General features: G+C 43.0%; 1 protein-coding gene across 8 annotated transcripts in view; it reads left to right on the top strand.

Annotated features, from left to right (window-relative positions):
- The first annotated feature begins 14,778 nt into the window (after positions 1 to 14,778).
- MCPH1 (microcephalin 1) overlaps positions 14,779 to 21,833 on the top strand; it is a 299,005-nt gene continuing 291,950 nt past the window's right edge. For 5 of the 8 annotated variants that reach the window (XM_036838451.1, XM_036838453.1, XM_036838454.1 and 2 more), the window contains exons 1-3: positions 14,785 to 14,873; positions 15,918 to 16,009; positions 19,336 to 19,454. In XM_036838451.1, coding sequence (XP_036694346.1) covers positions 14,834 to 14,873; positions 15,918 to 16,009; positions 19,336 to 19,454 — 251 coding nt within the window. In that variant the 5' untranslated portion in view covers positions 14,785 to 14,833. Of the gene's footprint in view, positions 14,874 to 15,917; positions 16,010 to 19,335; positions 19,455 to 21,833 lie in introns of those variants that run through there. The other 3 variants (XM_036838457.1, XM_036838455.1, XM_036838456.1) reach the window with 2 other exon arrangements.

Raw genomic sequence — 21,833 nt, 5'->3', positions numbered from 1 at the left:
GAAGTGCTGGTGATGTAGCACTTCTTAAAAGAATCCATAACTCAGCTGAAAGCTATTATTTCTGAGCTTTGAAGCCTGCTTTGCAATTATGGAGTACTGGTCTACTTTTGATCCTGACTCAGGAATGTTGACAAATACACCTCTTTCCCCATCTTTCCCACTTTCTCCCACGACTGTTTTTTCTCAGGAAGTTACAGATGGAGACCTTGGCTTCCAGGTTTTTTCAGCAAAGGCGGGTCACCTCCTGCTCACTGATAGCCATGCCAGCACTGCCCCCTGGCCCTCAGAGGTGGTAAAGCAAAAACCAGTAGTAGACTGTACCCCAATTTCAGAGATGCAAAAGGTAAAAACATGTCTGCAACGCAGAACTGATGAAATCCAGTATTTACAGCAGGAGTAAGGGGGAAAATTAGGAAGACTAGCACTGCCTCAGAACAGTATGAAGGACCAACAGTGTTAAAAGCAGGCAACGTTGAGGGCTCTTTTGCTTTCCTTGATTTGCAATATTCCAAAAGCAGCCAGGCTTGCTTTTGTAAAAGCTGTGTTGAAAGATTGTAAATAAATGTATTGTTATTTTGATAATCTGAATTTTCTAATTTTCCTAAACTGAACCTAGATTATTTGTGTAATATTTTTAAAGCAATATTAAGTGATTCAATGTTTTCTTGTTTCATCCCGGTTAATTTCACTAGTTCTTGTATATGTCCTAATCTATATATAACATATATATATATATATATATATATATATATATATATAGTTCCAAATACATAACATACATATTTACATATACATATATATCATATAGTGTGTGTGTGCATATACACAGCACAAAGGCATCTGCGTACAGAATGCTGGAGGTTGAAATACGTGCTTGTGACACACTTTTCCACAATGGTCACCTTAATCGTAACATGCACAATGTTGCTAAGCGAAAGAAAGTCAAATACATGTTTACAGGTAAAAGGCGCTGGTTATACGCCTGTTTCTTGATGAACTCTTGCTGTGCGTGCTTTCAGTCCTTAAAATTTTCAAAGCGGAGCAGCGCCATCTGGTGGTGAAAATCAGAGCTGCAGGCAACACATGCCGTGACTCCAGGGCAGGTCCTCGGTCCTGCGTCCCTTTCGTTGAGAAGAAAATTATAGCCGAATTTGTGTTTCTGTTAGTGATCCAAGTCTTATAAACGATCACCAAAATGTCAAAAGCCCCAAACTCTTCCTAAGCGGTGGCTTTACGTATCCAGTATTTCCTGTAAACGGTCGCAATAACTTTTCAAACCTTTTTACAAATTGCTGGATTATGTTGGCAAAGTCAGACACATTTTGCCTAAAGATAAACATGTTGTAATGATGAAAGGATTGTTTCTCTTATAGAATTACATCACAGTGACTTTTAGCCTATAATTCACTTGTTCATGTTATTTTACAAATTACTGATACATGCAAGAGTTATCACTATGCTGATGGGAGTGGGGAAATCCACCATCATTTTTGGTCTGGTTCACCTCTATAGCTTTCAAAATACTTTCTTCACATACGTCATCGCTCTTCTCCAATGCAGCCACTAATGTGATCTTTTTATCCCCCTCAATATTGTTATTGCTTTCTTTTAAAATGTAAGAGTGGGACTTCCCTGGTGGCACAGTGGTTAAGAATCTGCCTGCCAATGCAGGGGACACGGGTTCGAGCCCTAGTCGGGGAAGATCCCACATGCTGCGGAGCAACTAAACCCATGTGCCACAGCTACTGAAGCCCACACACCTACAGCCCGTGCTCTGCAGCAAGAGAATCCACTGCAATGAGAAGGCCTCACACCGCAACGAAGAGTAGCCCCCGCTCGTCGCAACTAGAGAAAGCCCGCGTGCAGCAACGAAGACCCAACACAGCCAATAAATAAATAAATGAATAAAAGTTTTAAAAAATAAAATGCAAGAGTAATACATGAATATGTGCTCACTGTCAAAAATGATTTTAAGCACATAGGGGAAAAGTAAGCATCTACCTTGACTCCACCATAAAGCCATTCCTCTCCCCAGAAGGGATGTCCAGTTTGGATCCTTTTCTGTGCGTTTCCATGTGAAGGTGAAGAAATGAACATACCATCAGCAGAATGTTTTGGGCCATCTGTTTCCACATGAAGTTGTTGTTGTAACTATATACCCATCATTACCAAGGACTGTTGTAGCTATGCTTACAACATAAAGTCTTACTGGAAATATCACAAGGATTTTTTGTTTTGGAGTCCAAAGTATTTAAAGAACTTCCTGCTGGACTTGAACTAAAGCTTGGACTCTGTTGACCTTTCCCCAGTTCCATGCTGAATTCTCCTCAGCTCAAGCCCCTTCATGAACATGCATGTTCCCTTAGCTTAAAACTTGCATATTAAAAACTGAACTCACTTCTTTACTGAACACAGACCTTAAGTCCCACATCAGCCATTCTGCTGAGTCCAGCTGATCCTGCAATCTGTACGTCTCTCCACACTTGAGCTGTGTAGCTCTGCAGGCTGAGAGAAGGGGTCCATCATAACAAGTAGTTCTGGGATCCCCACGTCATGCTCTGATCCCACCTTGCAGAAACCTTGACATTCACTTCTGTAGAGTACTCAACAGAACTGAAGGAGGTATCAATAGTTCTAATAAAGTTACTTTGATCAGTGCTCAAATCATGCATTTTCTGTCATCAATCTCATCCCCTTCCCCAAGGAGGTATCAGAGTGCAGAAAGCAGGGTCCCAGGTGATCTCATGGAGCTGGCCACACGTCTGATCCTCAGAAACTGATTAGCTTGAGTTTTCAAAGTCTATTCTGATACATCCCTTATTAATTTTATAATTTTATGAACAATTTTGAAATATACTATCAAAACCATTGAAATTTTTGCTGCCCTAATTCTCCAATCAGAATATTTTAAAAGATTGCTAGGAAAATATGAGCCCTCTAGGTAATTTCTCTTCTAGAAAATACTAGCAAATGAAATTGAAAGAATAAAAAAATATTGACACAAAACATAAGTGATACTGTTCAGTGTTTCTGCCCAAAAAAAAATTGATGACAATCGTTGTTCCCAAAGGCATTTCCAACAGCGTTTCAGGGAAGAGCGCTATCTAACGTGTTTTGTAAAAGCACTTTTATATAACTTTTTAACCCAGATCTTATATGAAAAGTCACCTAAAATTTTAAATGGGAACATAGATAACACTCTCCCCCCACAATTTAAAAGTAGTCTTTTCATTTTCTCTCAATTTTTTGGCTTCAAATCTTTCCATTTTCTACCCACTTTTTATTTGGTCGTTTTCAGTTCTTCAGGGCTGTTGAAACTGAATACTGCTCCCTGAGGTGTCGTATTTATACTACTCTTACCTGGCTGACTTATTGTACCTCCTCTTTACCACAGAGTTAAGTAGTAAAAAGGCTAAGAGATAGTGACTGGAGAAAAAAAAGATGTCAAAATATAATCCTGACATTTGTATTTGTATGAAATGATGTTCAGGTTTCTTTGTTTGGCCCAGGTGATCATTTATTTATCAGCAATTAAAACATGTAGAGAACATACCCTTTTTAAAAATATTTTTAAAAGATTCGGTGACTGGACTTCCCTGGTGGTCCAGTGGTTAAAATTCCACGCTTCCACTGCAGGGGTCGCAGGTTCAATCCCTGGTTGAGGAACTAAGTTTGATCTTGCATGCCTCGAGGCATGGCCAAAAAAAAAAAGAAGGAAAATATGAGGGAACTAATTGTCATATGATCCAGCAATTCCAACTCTGGGTATACATCCAAAAGAATTGAAAGCAGGATTTCATAGAGATGTTTGTTCATAGCAGTGACAGTCAAGAGGTAGCGATCCAAGTGCCCATCGAGGGAAGAATGGACAGACGAAATATGGTATTTCCTTACGATGGAATATTATTCAGCCTTAAAAAGGAAGGAAAGGAAATATGAGAGCTAACACCTATCCTTCTCAAACTCTTCCAAAATATAGCAGTGGGAGGAACACTCCCAAACTCATTCTATGAGGCCACCATCACCCTGATACAAAAACCAGACAAAAATGTCACACAAAAAGAAAACTATAGGACAATGTCACTGATGAACATAGATGCAAAAATCCTCAACAAAATAAAGCAAACAGAATCCAACAGCCCATTAAAAGAATCATACACCATTATCAAGTGGGCTTTATTTCAGGAATGCAAGGATTCTTCAATACATGCAAATCAATCAATGGGATACACCATACTAACAAACTGAAGGAGAAAAACTATATGATAATCTCAAAAGATGCAGAAAAAGCTTTCAACAAAATTCAACACCCATTTATGATAAAAACTCTCCACAAAGTAGGCATAGATGGAATCTACCTCAACATAATAAAGGCCATACATGACAAACCCACAGCCAACCTCGTACTCAATGGTGAAAAGCTGAAACCATTTCCTCTAAGATCAGGAACAAGACAAGGTTGTCCACTCTCACCACTATTATTCAACATAATTTTGGAAGTTTTAGCCAATCAGAGAAGAAAAAGAAATAAAAGGAATCCAAATCTGAAAAGAAGAAGTAAAACTGTCGCTGTTTGCAGATGACATGATACTATACATAGAGAATCCTAAAGATGCCACCAGAAAACTACTAGAGCTAATCAATGAATTTGGTAAAGTAGCAGGATACAAAGTTAATGCACAGAAATCTCTTGCATTCCTATATACTAATGATGAAAAATCTGAAAGAGAAATTAAGGAAACACTCTCATTTACCATTGCAACAAAAAGAATAAAATACATAGGAATAAACCTACCTAAGGAGACAAAACACCTGTATGCAGAAAACTATAAGACACTGATGAAAGAAATTAAAGACGATACAAACAGATGGAGAGATATACCATCTTCTTGGATTGGAAGAATCAGCATTGTGAAAATGACTATACAACCCAAAGCAATCTATAGATTCAATGCAATCCCTATCAAACTACCAATGGCATTTTTCACAGAACTAGAACAAAAAATTTCACAATTTGTATCTAAACACAAAAGACCCCGAATAGCCAAAGCAATCCTGAGAAAGAAAAACGGAGCTGGAGGAATCAGGCTCCCTGACTTCAGACTATACTACAAAGCTACAGTAATCAAGAGAGTATGGTACTGGCACAAAAACAAAAATATAGATCAATGGAACAGAAGAGAAAACCCAGAGATAAACCCACACCCATATGGTCACCTCATTTTTGATGAAAGAGGCAAGATTATACAATGGAGAAAAGACAGCCTCTTCAATAAGTGGTGCTGGGAAAACTGAACAGCTACATGTAGAAGAATGAAAATAGAACACTTCCTAACACCATACACAACAATAGACTCAAAATGGATTAAAGACCTAAATGTAAGGCCAGACACTATAAAACTCTTAGGGGAAAACATAGGCAGAGCATCTTTGACATAAATCACAGCAAGATCCTTTTTGACCCACCTCCTAGAGAAATGGAAATAAAAACAAAAATAAACAAATGGGACCTAATGAAACTTAAAAGCTTTTGCACAACAAGGAAACCATAAACAAGACAAAAAGACAACCCTCAGAATGGGAGAAAATATTTGCAAATGAATCAACGGACAAAGGATTAATCTCCAAAATATACAAGCAGCTCATTCAGCTCAATATCAAGAAAACAAACAACCCAATCCAAAAATGGGCAGAAGACCTAAATAGACATTTCTCCAAAGAAGACATACAGATTGCCAACAAACACATGAAAGGATGCTCAACATCACCAATCATTAGAGAAATGCAAATCAAAACCACAGTGAGGTATATCACCTCACACCAGTCAGAATGGCCATCATCAAAATATCTACAAACAATAAATGCTGGAGAGGGTGTGGAGAAAAGGGAACCCTCTTGCACTGTTGGTGGGAATGTAAATTGATACAGCCACTATGGAGAACAGTATGGAGGTTCCTTAAAAAACTAAAAATAGAACTACCATATGACCCAGCAATCCCACTAATGGGCATATACGCTGAGAAAACCATAATTCAAAAAGAAGCATGTACCACAATGCTCACTGCAGCTCTATTTACAATAGCCAGGACATGGAAGCAACCCAGGTGTCCATCGACAGATGAATGGATAAAGAAGATGTGGCACATATATACAATGGAATATTAGCCATAAAAACAAACGAAATTCAGTTATTTGTAGTGAGGTGGATGGACCTAGAGCCTGTCATACAGAGTGAAGTAAGTCAGAAAGAGAAAAACAAATACCGTATGCTAACATATATGTATGGAATCTAAAAAAAAATGGTTCTGATGAACCTAGGGGCAGGACAGGAATAAAGATGCAGAAGTAGAGAATGGACTTGAGGACATGGGGAGGGGGAAGGGTAAGCTGGGATGAAGTGAGAGAGTGGCATGGACATATATACACTACCAAATGTAAAATAGGTACCTAGTGGGAAGCAGCCGCATAACACAGGGAGATCAGCTCGGTGCTTTGTGTCCACCTAGAGGGGTGGGACAGGGAGGGTGGGAGGGAGACGCAAGAGGGAGGAGATATGGGGATATATGTATACGTATAGCTGATTCACTTTGTTATACAGCAGAAACTAACACACCATTGTAAAGCAATTATACTCCAATAAAGATGTTAAAAAAAAAAAAAGGAAGGAAATTCTGACACGTGCTACAACACGTCTGAACCCTAAGAACATTCTGCTAAGTGAAATAAACCAGTCACAGAAAGACATAGTACACGATGCTACTTATCCGAGGTCCCTAGAGGAGTCAGATTCATAGAGACAGTAGAATCGTTGCCAGGAGATGGGGGAGAAGAAGGAAGAGAGAGTTAGGGTTTGATGGGTATGGAGTTTCAGGGTTGCGAGATGAAAAATGCGAATACCTTTAACACTACATCTCGCACAGCTAACAGTCGTGCAAAGCGCAACTTATACTTGACACCACTGAACTGTTTACCTGCGATGGTGTGATTTGGAATAAGAATAAGCAATTTGGTCTTTGTCCTCATTTCCAGGGCAAAGCTCCTAAAACCTTGGAATTTCCTGTGATGAGAGTGACAAAGTTGTCTTTTGTTGTGTTAACGAGGTGACTTTTGGCCCTGAGGGTGGGAACTGGTTGCAGGTAAGCCAAACAGCATGATTAGAGGTTGGAGTTTTCAGTCCCAGCCCCTCGGGCTACTGTTGATGTAGCACATCTGCCATTTACATTTAGATTGTTTCCAATAATTTCTTAGGTCTTGACACTTGCAGTTACATTAGAAATCAGCAAATCCCACTGTCTATATCCAAGATAGACCTATATTCTGTGAAAAAAAATCCCCAGCATGGGCACAAAAATACACTGAGTGTTCACCGCAGCGCTGTGATTTTTCTCCTTCACTAGTGGTTTGCTGAGTGTTGGGGACTTTGTTGCTGCCATATAGTCTCTGCAAGCAGCAGAAAGTGGCAATGCAGCGCCCCATCTCTTCAAGGGACAGCCCGGCCTTATTACCACGGCCACTCTTTGTCCGAGCTGTGAACACGGCCCAGGGTAGTAGATAAGGTGGCATACAAAGGAGCTGGGGCGCTGGATCAATTACGCTCCCTGCAGTTGGAGGCCCGTGAAGTGTGCCATTTTTAGGGTGCAGCGTAAACCTGGATCCAGTGGCTCTTTTACGGTGCTATGTCCCCTTCTAGTCTATCTTTTGATAAATACATGGATCTGAGAACCAAGGGGTAAAAGCAGGAGTGGCCTTGCTCCCCATCACTCCCAACGACTCGCTCAGGGAATTCGTGTGTCCCATCCCCCCACAGGCCTAAGCTCTGTGGGTCTGGAGGTCCTGCTCCCAGAGGGAGGGTGTCTCTAACCAGGGCACAGTAAGAGTCACACAAACTTTAAACTGTAAGACTCACACTAAACAAACGTTGACAACTTGTGCCCAAAGACTAACAGGATATTGGTAGGGAAAAGAAGCATAGGATGGAAGTCAATGACGGAAGTCAATGACGGATAACCAACTGAAGACTTAAAATAGGATGGAGAATTTTTCATGAGCATATATGCTTCAAGATATTCAAAGCAACAACTCATGAAACTGCGAAGGAGAAGTCATTGGCAACCATAGTTGGAGATTTGCACACACCCCACTCAGAACCGGATAGAACAAGCAGAACATAAGATTGTAGGAAACTATCACAATCATTCAGTGCTCCTCTCTTACACTCAACCCCTGTGCGTACAGACACCCATCAGGGCCCTTTGCAACCTCCCGTGGGAATCAAAGGGCATGGGAACCAACCAGCTCGGAGCTTTGGTTGACGCTTTTGTTGTGAGTAATAAAGTCCTATGTCTCTGACTCAGGAGTCCTGTGTTTTCTGCCAGCATCCATGAGGCAGTGCAGGCTAATTTGTTGGCTTGCAAAAATATAAAATCCCAGACCCTCCCAGTTCTTCACACAGGCCCAGAGGGTTCATCTACTCAGACCTTGCCATCTCGAGTTTCAGATCCCATTCCTTCCCTGTCAGGCATTTACACCCCTGTGTAGCCCCTTCTCTCAAGTCTGGCCTGGTCCTGTGAGCCATTGCCTACCAATTAAATATGGTGCAAGGGGCACTGTGTGTCTTCTGAGACTAGGTCACAAGAAACCTTGCAGCTTCTGCCCGGGTTTCTGAGAACACTTGCTCTGGGGGAAGCCAGCTTTCCTTTAAGAAGTCCAAGTAGATAAAGAAGATGTGATACATATATACAACGGAATTTTACTCAGCCATAAAAAAGAATGAAATAATGCCATTTGCAGCAACATGGATGGACCTAGAGATTATCATACTAAGTGAAGTAAGTCAGAGAAAGACAAATACCATATGATATCACTTATATGTAGAATCTAATAAAAAATGATACAAATGAACTATTTATAAAACAGAAACCAAATCACAGATCTCGAAATCAAACTTATGGTTACCAAAGGGGAAACGTGGGGAGACGTGACAAATTAGGAGATTGGGATTAACATGCACACACTACTATATATAAAATAGATAACTAATAAGAACCTGCTGTAGGGCACAGGGAACTCTACTCAATACTCTGTAATGACCTATATGGGAAAAGAATCTGTAAAAGAATGGATATATATATATGTATAACTGATTCACTTTGCTGTATGCCTGAAACTAACACAACATTGTAAGTCAACTCTACTCCAATAAAAATTAAAAAAAAAAAAAGAAATCCAACTATCCTGGGACCACCAGGTTTGAGGAAGCCCCAAGCCAGCCACATGGAGTGGGAAGGAGATGCCACACAAGAGCCCAGGGACTTCAGCCATCCCAGCTGAAACGCTAGGAGGATCCTTGAGAGGATTCTCAGGAGCCCAGCCCCACCTGCCATCTGAGGGTAACTGCATCGGAGAATGCAAGTGAGAACCATGAAGCTGAGCCCAGTCAACTCACAGACCATCACACACTGTCATAAATGGTTGCTTTAAGCCACAGAGGTCGGGGGTGGTTTGTTACATAGCAGGAGATGCCAGGAGCAGGGAATGAGGGGGCAGGATCAGCAGAGAAGCCAACCATGGGCGAGCAGGTGAAGCGCAGCTTCAGCCTAACTCCACAGGGAGCTCTTGAGTGCAAATCATTCAGTGCGTCTCTGTCCCGGCTTTTGTCCAGGGCTTTTGAACTCAGCCTCCCTCACCGGAGGGACGGTCAGTGGCCAAGGGGTGGGGCTGGAAGGTGATGCGCCTCCCAGCGGTCAGGGCGTCAGGGGTGTGAGCGCATCCCCTGGAGCGGGGCAGGTGGGAGCCCTCAGCCAGCGCACCTGTGCTGTCAGGGGAGGGGCACAGCAAAGAAACAGCGAAAGGGGGTCAGGACACACCAGCAGTGTCTGCCACTCTCCCTCTGACAGCACCCTCTTCCAAACACCTCCCGCCTGGGTTCCGGAGGTAGCATCTGACTTGTCTTCCCAATTCTACCCTCATGGTCCCCCATTCTCCACGCAGCATCCAGAACCATCTCTTGCCCTGAGTTTAATCTGGGCACTGGGCTGGAAACCTTCCGCAGTTCTCCCACTGTGCTTCGATGGAAGTCCGAACTCCTCGCCCCGCCCTACAAGGAGCCCAGTGGCCTGGCCCCGCCCAGATCTTCACTCCAACCTGCACCGCCTTCCCCACTGGCCTTCCCGGGGCTCAGACTCCCCAACCTCTGCACAACTGTGGCTCTTCCTGCAGAATTTGTTCTCCAGCTGTCCTTGCATGAGGGCTGGGGGAGTGAGGTTGTGAGTCACAGTGAGGGACGGAGGAGGAGAGAGAGAGTGAGAGAGAGAGAGGGAAGGAGGGAACTAAGGAGGGGGGGGGGACAGGGAAGGAGAAAGGAAGGGAAGAGTGAGGAAAGGAGACGGAGAGAATGAGTGAGTGAGTGAGTGAACAAAAGCATTTTTATTCTAGAGAAAAATTAAAATCTGTCTTAGGAGGCAAGAGTCATTGCTGTTAGGTTGGGTATTGGAAAAAAACCCCAATTATTTCTGCATATAAACAGGCATAATATATAAAATATATATTTAAAAAATAATATATAAAATATATTAAAAATATTTATAAAAATATTTGCCGAGGCGGCAACCAATGGAAATGGACATTAGTAGAGGTTTAGAGCAGATCCCAAGGTCCCCGCACTGGGCCCGGTGTTAATCCATCATGGGGAAGCAAGATGGAAAGGGGCAGAGGTAGTGCCGGGAGAGAGGAGACAAGCAAAGCCTAGGGAGGTTCAAGACCACAGCTGTTTTCCAAATGATCCAGAAGTATCCACTATTTCAGGAACCAGTGTCGCTGTACTGATGTGCCTTGGCTTGAATATGTCCCCTGAATAGAGACTTTTTAACAAATTTGAGGTCATACCATATATAACTTGGTGCCCTACTTTTTTCAGTTTAACAGTATATTGTGCGCATTTTTCTATGGTGGACACTTTTTGGGTTCAGCCCTTTGCTTCCAAAAAGGATTTCAGGCAATTTCATTTTGAATCAGAGTGTTCAGGGGCACCTACTTCAGGCCACAGAAAATTCTTTTGAACGACCTGCTTCCAAATGGTGTGTCTACTCCCCTTTACAAGTTGCTGGTCATTGGACATGGTAAATAACTGTCATTAAATGAAGGAAGAGGTAGATACTTGGTGCAGTCAAAGCACCAAGGGCGGGGAGAGGCGCTAACTTACGTTTTATAATTGCAGCTACTGGGGTAACTGAAAACAACAACATTAAAAAAAAAGCCAGCACTGGCAGAGAAGCAATTCCCTAGAGATCTGTCTCACTGTGTTTCATCTGTTCTACTCACAGAAGGGCAGTATTGTTCGGTTTTTCTGATTGAATTTTACATAGATCCTGGGAGCAATAAAGATAATGAATAACACATTTCCTGGCAATTAAGCGAAGCGGCTGGTCTAGGTAAAAACTCCCCTTGTAAGGAATCCTTATCTTATTTGAACACATATTTGAGTTTATTAGGATAAGAACATTACTTATTCAGTCAGCTATAAAGTTCTATTTTTATTGCTGTAAAACATGACCAAGACACAAAACTAAAATAATTCATTATTGTTCTTGCAAATCATTTCAGTTCTTCAATTTTTCATTGCGTTTTTTTTCCCTTCTTCCTTTTTCAGTCATTCACTTAATTCATGTATTCATGGTTTTTGCAATTTTTTCATGTTTTTGAGGGCAAGCATGTTAGTTATTCTGTACCATCAAATAATAATTTTAGAACACATCAAACCTTTATTTTTAAGAATTTTAAGTTTGACAAAAGCATATTTTGCTATTATTAAAGAAAATGCTAAATTCCCTTTTAATACTAATAATTAGAGATTTATATTTTCACTAGGAGATTATAAAGTTTTAAAGTTTTCTATTACATTTAATGTGTTCTAGTCAAGTCTCTCTCCACTGTCTTTTTTCTTTTTTGTTGTTTTTGTTTTGTAGAAACACCATAAAGGAAAATGTAACTCAGCGATCTGTGCCTCACCTATGAAATTCATGAACTCCTAGGAAAACAGATCCACTTCTGCCCTAAATGTTGATGCATTCTGTTAAGAATGGAAGATTCCAGGGCTTCCCTGGTGGTGCAGTGGTTAAGAATCCTCCTGCCAATGCAGGGAACACGACACGGTTCAAGCCCTGGTCCGGGAAGATCCCATGTGCCGTGGAGCAACTAAGTCCGTGTGCCACAACTACTGAGCCCGCGCTCTAGAGCCCGCGAGCCACAACTACTGAGCCCACGTGCCACAACTACTGAAGCCCCTGCACCTAGAGCCTGAGCTCTGCAACAAGACAAGCCACTGCAATGAGAAGCCCATGTACCGCAGCAAAGAGTAGCCCCTACTCGCCACAACTAGAGAAAGACTGTGCACAACAACGAAGACCCAACACAGCCAAAAATACATAAATTAATTTATTAAAAAAAAAAAAAGGAAGATTCCAGAGGGAACTTCAGACTCCGGGGCACCAGGGTTTCCTTCTGAAGACCTGGGCCCTGTATCTGACTTGTCTGCAGGATTTCTCAGAGATGGGCTCATCCCAATTCCTGTCCAAAGGTGGTCAGTTGTCAGAAAGGAACCTCTGAACACCTACCACCTGCTGAGCTGAAGTGTGCATCTCAGGAAAGTCAATATTTTCAGCTTCCCTTTGTCCTGAGTGTGTATAAAGGGCTTTCAAGTATTTATCCCTTTTATTGTGAGTGAGTACTGGCAGAGAAAAATGGCTTTCATCTTTGATCCTTTTGCAGAGAGCAAAAACATAGAAGCATGGATAACTTATTTTAGACTTTACTAGATCCTTTCTTTGGGTTATTTTATTAAAAACCCCAAATAGAAATGCAATGACAAAAAATACAGCTACACTATATTAGTGCCAAGGTCACGTTCCTTTGAACCCAGTAGTTTAATTAACTTTGTTCTTAATGGTGAGGTGTACATCAACTTAGATGATAGGGTCTCCTTCTGATGTGAAGAGGTAGTCAATCAAATCAGAAGAGGGTTACTAAAAGCTTGGAAATTGAAACTACGGATAAGGGGGGACTTCTGTACACTGTATTTTAACCTCATGAGACTATTATTATTGTTTTATACAATCCATTTTTGTTATTGTTATTTAGACCAAGTGCATTTAGATTTACCCATATTTTAACGCTTTTTGTTATTTGCTATTCCTTCTTGAGCTGAGTTCACACTCCCAAGTAGACTGTGTCCCCATTTCCTCAGAGTAGAGTTTATTAGGTCAACAATTTGTGATAATGATACAGTTATTGACCAGAGATTTGAGTCCAGGAAATGGGGTTTGGCAGCTGCATATACTCAAGGTGATTCTTTAGAACCACAGTGGGCTCGTTGGATCCTGTTAACAGCTGGTATAACAACTAGGGATGAATGAAGGAATGAATGAATGAAAGATGAGCAGTCAATATTCTTGTACACACACCCTGCCACTGGATGTAGTAGAAAGAACTAAACTTGTATAGTTTCCAGTTCCAACCAACATCATCTGTTACTAGCTGTTTGTTGCCTTGGACTAGTCAGGTAACCTCTCTTGAACCTGATTACTTATGGTATAAATTGTATAATATTGCTTACTTTCTACCTAACAGGGCCCATTGTAAGCATCAAATGACACAAAGTATAAAGTAAGAGAAAGCTTTTTTAATTGTAAAGGAGAGGGGGGTGGGCAAAGGAGGGGTCCACCGTTAGTCTCCAGGTTACAATAATAAATACCTATAAAAATAGCAGAACTTTAGTGAGAATCCAGGAGGAAATACATATAAGTGCTATATAATAACAGTCACCTCATAGGGAGGATTAACTTTGATAATACATCTAAACTTGGATCATACATCACTTACATGATAAGTGCTCGCTAAACATTAGGTATTATCTCTACTATTATTATTGCTTTTTTATGAGAAAATGAAGCTTGGAGAGTGTTAGTAACTCATCAACATCTCATAGCTAGTTAGTGGCTGATATTAGCCTCCAAACTCCAAGTCCAGTCTGATTTCAAAATGAAGCCTGTTCTTCTAACCATTCGGTTATAAGGGAATCCCTTTAAGATTACGCTTTTCTTTAAGCTTGGGAATAGATTATATCCTACATGGTAGAACACAAAGATGGTACTCAGGTCATTGAAAATGAAACTTTTTACACTACAGACGGCATGGGTCCTTTAACTGATTCGGTGTTTCAGGGAGATTAAACAGAGAACTTATCAACAGGTGGGCAAGACCTTCCCCTCCCTAAACTTCACCGCCGGGAAGCTGGGGGCTGGGACAGTCTCCTCCGGGGCGCATGCGCGCAGCCCTCGGGGGGGGGGGGCCTGCAGGCGGGGGCGGGGCTTGCAGGGGAGCGGGCGGGAGGTTTGAAACCCGGAGGCAGAGCGGCCGGCGGCCGGGCTGCTCCTGAGAGTCGGGCTCGCCCGCTCCAGCCAGGATTTGTCCGCTCCGGGATTTGCGGGCGCAGAGCTCGAGGGGGCGGCCAGGCAAGCGGGACACCCCCTCCCCCGGGCGGGAACAGGAGATCCGTGGCCCCCTGCAGATATCGGAGGCCCGAGGCCCCCGTGCGTGACCTGACCCGCAGCGTAGACCTGCGGGGGATGCGAGTCTGGGCAAGAAGAGCTTGTCTCCACTTCTCGCGAGGGTGGGCCTTAGTCCCCCACCGCGCCCTTCCTTCGGCGGTTTAGAAAACGCGGAGCAGCGGATTTCCGCGCAGCCGGAGCTGAGCGGCGCGCGCCCGCGCTGCGCATGCTCAGCGCCGCCGCTCCGTCAGGCTCGCGGCTCCGCAGCGGCGCGCTCCCCGCCGCCCCTCATGGCGGCCCCCGGGACGCTCGGGGGCCCCGTCCTGAAAGGTGAGCGGGTGGGGGTCGAGCCGGCTTAAGGACGGGTACCGGGGTCGGGAGGCGCGGGGACCGGGCTCGCGGGACGCGCGGGGCCTGCTGCCCGGCCCTCCCGGAAGTCGGCCCGGGGGCTGGGGGGGCTGTCCCCGGCCTCGGCGCCGGGACCACCCGTGTGGGGTGGGGTGTGTCTCCGAGCCCAGTGCCGGGGTCGCCCCACGTGGGTTCGGTCCGGTGGGGTCGGCGGTGCAGACGCGCGGCGGGGCGGGAGACGTGGGTGGATTTGATTTTCAGCGTTTTCTGGGTTCTGGCGTCTCTGGCCAGGTGAATTGGGGGGGGGGTAGGGGCAGTAGTGAGATCGGGGGAAGAAAGGGTAGCGCCCCCCGCGTGCCTCTGTCAGCGTTGGCGTCTCGGCCGCTGAGGGAGGAATCACCGCCTCCGGGCTCACCTGGAGAGCATCAGGGTCGGAGCGGCGCCCGTCAGCTACGCTCCCTGCCCCTTGGATCCTGCCTGATGCTGGTTTTCTGTAGGGCCTGCCGGTGAAGAATGCTTTTTGCCTTTTTTACGTGGCTGGGGGCGGGGGAACAGAAGACGGGAGGACAGATGAAAATTATATCAAACCCAGACTGCCTTGTTCATAAAGTTTTGATGCAACACAGCTATGCTTGCCCATTAGTGTGTTGTCTTTGGCTGCTTTTGTGCGACAGCCGTGAAACTGAGTGGCTGGTATGGCCCTCAGAGTCTCAGCTGTTTGCTCTCTGGTTCTTTACAGAAAACAGGCTCTTGCGCTAGAAAAGGTTCGGCTTTGGTTTTAGGAATTTGGGAAGACCATCCAGTTGAGAATGTAAACGGTGACGTGTGTATGAGTAAAGTTGTTTTCCCTTTGAAATTCTAAAAACTCTAATAGCACTAATACTATTTTGAATAGGCTTTTAACAGAAGAAATGTAAAACTTACTTTTGAATGTAAATAGAACAGGAGAAAAATCTATCGAAACCCTTGGGCGAGGTATGCTGGAATATCAGATATATTTCACGCTAGTATCTTGTTTATTTTCAGATGTTGTGGCGTATGTAGAAGTATGGTCAGCCAGTGGAACAGAAAATTATTCAAAGACATTTACAGATCAACTTGCGGACATGGGGGCAAAGGTAGGAAATTCATTTTACCAGTGCCGCGTCTGACAGCCCTCTGAAACATACGGAGATCTACTTGCATTTTCTTATTTTGAGAGTTTTTACTTAGAACACAAAGGACAAAGAAGACAGTGGGTAAATGGCAGGAGGAAGAAGAAAGCCATGGTATGAAGAATTGAGAACAGTTGGGCTTGTGGGTGATGGGAGAGGAGAGCTTGAGGATAAAAATATCGGTCCTGCCATTGGCTGCATGCTGCTGTTGATGAAAGTGCGGGATACAGGAAAAGGAACTGTTCTGTAACGGAAACGTTGTGGATTTGGGGTATACTGGAAGTATCTGATAGACATTCGGATGTACAAACCTGGAGCTTGAGATTTTCAGGGCTAGAGATAATGGTTTAGGCATCAAGGCCTTAAGGGTCAGGTGAAGCCACTGGTGTGGTGATGACCCAGGTAGTTAGCATGAAAAGTGCTGCGGGTGGAGCCTATTTAGTATTTCAGGGGCTGCCGGGGGGAGCCATGGAACCAGGCGGAGAAGGATGCCAGGAGAATCCAGAAAACAAGCCTGGAAGTTGGAGGAGGGACGGGCTTCAAAGATGGAGTTTTAAAACACTATCGAATCTTAAGTTAAGATTGGGAAGTATTCTTCAGGCTTGAGAACTGTAAGGTCAGTGTTGGGCCTATCGCAGTTGTCAGTGAACTGGGTGAAGCGGGTGGAAATTAGCCCCGGAATCATGGAGACCCGAGGAACGGAGATGGTGGAGGCAGACGCTCTCTGAGTGGGTTCAGCTGTGAACAGAGTTTATGTGTGTGTGTGTGTGTGTGTGTGTGTGTGTGTGTGTGTGTGTGTGTGTGTGTGTGTGTGTGTGTGTGTGTGTGTGTGTGTGTGTGTGTGTGTGTGTGTGTGTGTGTGTGTGTGTGTGTGTGTGTGTGTTGGGATTTGGGGGAGGGTGGCCGATAGGCTGGTGAAGGGAGAGATTAATACGGGTAAGATAGCATTGAAGGCAGGGCAGGGATTAGGGTGAAGCAAGGGCATAAGGTAAACTGCAAGGCGGCATTCACCGTCAGGCAGTATGTGCTCCCGAATTTCCCTTGACTCACCCTAGTCCCTGCCCTGACGAGACCAGATGTAAAGGCCGGGAGCAGATAGGGTGGAGGACGGTCAGAATGCAGGGTGGGGCTTGCTTGTGAACTTGAAAAGACACCTTTTTTCTGACACTGGAAGGTAGGAATCCGGGAGAGCTTCCGCCTGATGATACCGACCGCAGACTTGGGCTGCACGTGTTACTGTGGCTGAGAAAAAAAGCCGTGGGACACAGGAATTGGCAGAATGGCTTTTGAGAGTAGTGCTAAGGTCTTAGATCTCTTGAATCTTTTTTTTTTCCCCACCTTTATTTAGAAAATTTTCAAATAGAAAAATTGAAAGAATAGTGCAGTGAACATAGATCCAGCAATTAACATCTTTACATATTTGCTTTGACTCTGTCTCTCTGAACAGTATATTTATATGTGTATTTTTTTCCTCAGCTATTTGAAAGTAGGTTGCAGGTAGGATAATTTGCCCCTCCGTATATTTCGTCTGCATCTTTAAGAACAAGGACATCTTCTGTGTGATGGAAGACCGTTGTCACATCTGAGGAAACTATCAATGATTTCCTAGCATTTTTCTGCAGTATTTGAATCAGTTTATCATTCTGCCAGCATGTAAAAGCTCCACTGCTGTATCTCCTTGGTTAGGTCTGTCTTTACCTTCAGTCATCCTGGTGCATTTCTGGTGGCATAGCATGCTGGTTTGAATTTGCATTTTCCTGCACATCTTCACATATTTATTTTGAAAACCCTGTTCCAGTCTCCAGCTAATGTTTCCATTGGGTTTTTCTTTTTCTTGTTGATTTGTAAGCATTCTCTATATTTTTCCGTTGACCCTTTTGTCAGCCGTGTGAATTGCAGTGTTTTCTGTCACTGTGGCTTGCCTTTTCACCTTCTTAACGGTGTCTTTTGATGATAATTGTAAAGTAGTTTATTCTCTATGGTGAGCTTTTGTGTGTGTATCTTGTTTTAAAAAATCTGTTTCTCCGCCGAGGTTATGAGGATTTTTCTCCTCTCTTATCTTCCAGAAGCTTTATCATTTTGCCTTTCACATTTAGATTTAAATTTTTGCATATGGTGTGAAGTAGTTTCATTTTTTCCCATGTGGGTGGTCATTCATCTCAACACACTTGATTGAAAAGACTGTCCTTTAGCCAGGCTGCACAGTAACACCTTTGTCATCAGTCAGGTAACCATGTTTCTGTGTCCATATAGTCTGTTCTCACGACAAACCACCTTGTCTTAATTACTCTTTATAATAACTCTTCATAAGTCTTCTCCTTGTTCTTCAAGGTGTCCTGGCTATTCTTAGCCTTTTGCCTTTCCAAATACATTTTAGAGTCAGTTTGTCAGTTTACAACATAAAGCTTTTTTGGGATTTTGATTGGTATTGGATTGACAACAACAGACTAGTACGGAGAGAACTGACATTTTTATAAAATGGAATCTTCTAACCCATGAACATGATGTATGCCTTTGTTGATTTGGGTTTCTTTAATTTTTTTCAGTAATGTTTTATAATTTTCTCTGGTTATTTTTGATGCTGTCATAAATGGTATCTTTTGAATTCTTTTTTCTAACTGCCACTGTTATATAGAAATAGTTCATTTTTGCGTAACCACCTTGTGTCCAGAAAACGGTAAGTTTTCTCAGTGAGTTTCTCACAAACTCATTTATGAATTCTGTGGCGTTTTGGGGATTTTAACAGTGTGCACAATTGAACCTTATGTGCACAGGACTGTTTTATTTCTGTTGTTTCTACTCCTAACACTTTTTATTTCTTTTTCTTGCCATACTGCACTGGCTGGGGCCAGTTGAATAGAATGGAGATACCTGGCATCCTCATCTGGATCCTCTTCTCAACGGAAGGCTTTTAGCATTTCCCATCATGCAGTTTTGTACCAACTTTCAGATCCTAATTTACTATGAATTTTCCTCATGAATAAACTTTGAAACTTTAATGCGTTTTTGGCATATATTGAGATGGTTGTGATTTTTCTCTTTTACTTTGTTAATGTAGTGAATAATAATTATTGACTTTTTGTTGTTAACCAACTTTGCAGTCCTGGAATAAACTCAAGTGGTAGGAATGTATTATCCTTTTTATACTTTGATACTGTTTGCTAATTATTTTGTTGCTTTTTTTTTTTGCAAATGCAGTGTCACAGGAGTGACACTGGCTTGTACTTAAGAAACTGTGTGAAAATAGTATAACAATAACTTACCTTTTGTTTTCTGCATTTTGTCTGCAGGTTTCAAAAACTTTCAACAAACAAGTGACTCACGTCGTGTTCAAAGACGGGTACCAGAGCACCTGGGCCAAAGCGCGGAAGAGAGGCTTGAAGCTCGTCTCAGTGCTCTGGGTTGAAAAGTAAGTTGTTTCTTTTGTTTTTTCACCCTTAAGTTATCTAGTATGGGTAGAGTATGGAGGTATTTTGCGTGAATCACAGAACCAGATAAAGTTTGATTGCCATCTTTTCTCTGCCTCTTACTAGGGTCTTTTAACATCCTCAGTTTCCTGAGTCGCAAGATGGGTGTGGTATAACTCCTAGTCTGCCCAGAGGCCCTGGGAACGGCGTATGTGTGGTGTGTTCAGGAAGCAGTAAGGAAGCAGATTGTGTTAGTCTGCTAGGGCAGCTGTGACAGGATACCACAGACTGCAGACTTAAACAGCAGAAATCTATTTCTCACAGTTCTGGAGGCTAGGAGTCCAAGATGAAGGTGTCCACAGGGTTGGTTTCTTATGAGGCCTCTCCTTGGCTTGCTGATGGCCATCTTACTTCTGTGTCTTCACCTGGCCTGCGTGTTTCTTTGTCCTCATCTCCTCTTCTTATAAGGACACCAGTCTCACTGGGTTAGGGCCCACCCCAATGACTCATTTAACCTTCACTGTCTCTTTAAAGGCCCCATTTCCAACTACAGTCACATCCTATGGTACTGGGGGGTTAGGACTTCATGTGAACTTGAGGGACACAGTTGAGCCCATGCAGGAGTGGTCGAGAGAAAGCTTAGGAGGAGGTTGAGGTCAGAGGTAGTGGGGTTTCAGATGATGTAAATCGAGTTCCCTGAAATCCAGATGTAAAGGAGTCATACTGCTGCTTTTCTAGAAAACTAGAGTGAATTTACATGAAAGCAGTGATGTAACATGTAAGGCATAGACTTTGGCTGTTGATGTGTAAAGCTGCTCTAAAAGAATAAAGGCTATTAATTTAAAAAACTTTAACAGTAAGGCATGGCCATTGATTCCATTTCTTTATCTTCTATGGCCTGGGCAGTTTTGAAAACTCCAGCCTCACTCTCCACCCTTTTGTTTAAAATGAGATGTTCTTCATTTTGGATGTGACCTGTGCCCCATGTTTAGACTCAGGTTACGGTTTCCCACCCAGAAGTCTCCATGAATGAGGTGTGCCTACCCAGAGACCTGCAGTGTTCATCTGCATGTTAATTTTGGTCACCTGGCAAGGTGTTTGCTGCTTTTTCTGCTGTGTAATGACTGTTGTTTCCCTTGAGACTGATAAGCTACCTGTGGGAAGGCAACTGAAGATCATGCAGACATTCTGCTCCCCCTACCCTCCAGGTGTAGCGTCGGTGATGATTCTTGCCTGAACCAACCTTAACTCTGAATCTCACAAGACAACTATTTTCCAAGTTCGGCACTTCCTCCTGTTTCCCCCGGCTGTGCCCAGCTGTGTACTATAGTAAAGAGTGTTCTCTTCTCCCACACTGATTGATTAACTGATTAGTGTCAACTGCCAGGTTCCTATATTTTTCAGGGGCTTGTAATTCATTACTGTCTGTTTGGTGCTCAGATTGTTCAGATTTGGATAGAGGGAGCCCCTTCAGCTGATTCTTGTGTCATTGTGACGTGTCCCGTCTGACACCTTGTACCTGCTCTACCCCAGCCTTGGCGTCAGCCGTTTCTGCAGAGACCGTGATTCCTTTGAGTGGGGAATAGTGTCAGAGACTAAGATGTGGTGCTGGTGGGCTCGCGGCCACGGAGTATCACTGCTTCTTGGCCTTTCGAGCAAAGGCAGGAAATACATTTGTTCCTTTCTTCCCTTTTCCTTCCCTACTTTGGATTATTTGATCTGTTAGTTTTTAAACTAAAACTCTTTCCATTCTTTTTTTTTATTTTTAGTGATTGCTTTAGGGATTACAAAATAGATCCTTAACTTCTGAGTCTACTTAGACTTAATATTGTACCACTTCACGTAAAATATAGAAACCTGGTAATTGTGTCCATTGCTTCCGCCCTGCCATCCTTTATGTTAGTGTTGTCATATGTTGTCATATTACATCTATATGCATTATAAGCTCACAGGGCAGTGTTGTCATTTTGCTTTCAACAGTTGTCTGTATTTTAAGTAAACTAAGAGAAAAAATTGTCTCGTATTTATCCATATATTGACTCTTGCTCTTCATTTCTGAGGATCTGAGTTTCCTCTGGTCTTATTTCCTTTCAGTGTGAATTATTATGTTTAGCATTTCTTCTTTTTTTTAATTAAGATAAAGTCCACATACCATAAAACTCACCCTTTGAGTGTATAGTTCAGTGGTTTTTAATATATTCTATTCACAAAGATTTGTAGCAATTACCGCTACCTAATTCAAGAACATTTGTGTCACTCCAAAATAAGCTCCATAGCCATTAGCAGTCACTCCCCATTGTTCCCTTAGCCCCACCCCCTGGCAACCACTAATCTATGCTTTGTCTCTCTGAATTTGCTTGTTCTGGACATTTCATGTAAAT

The sequence above is a fragment of the Balaenoptera musculus genome, chromosome 21 (assembly GCF_009873245.2).
Source record: "Balaenoptera musculus isolate JJ_BM4_2016_0621 chromosome 21, mBalMus1.pri.v3, whole genome shotgun sequence".
Lineage (NCBI taxonomy): Eukaryota > Metazoa > Chordata > Mammalia > Artiodactyla > Balaenopteridae > Balaenoptera > Balaenoptera musculus.
The sequence above is the reverse complement of the archived record's forward strand: the minus strand, read 5'-3'. Positions and strand labels throughout refer to the sequence as shown.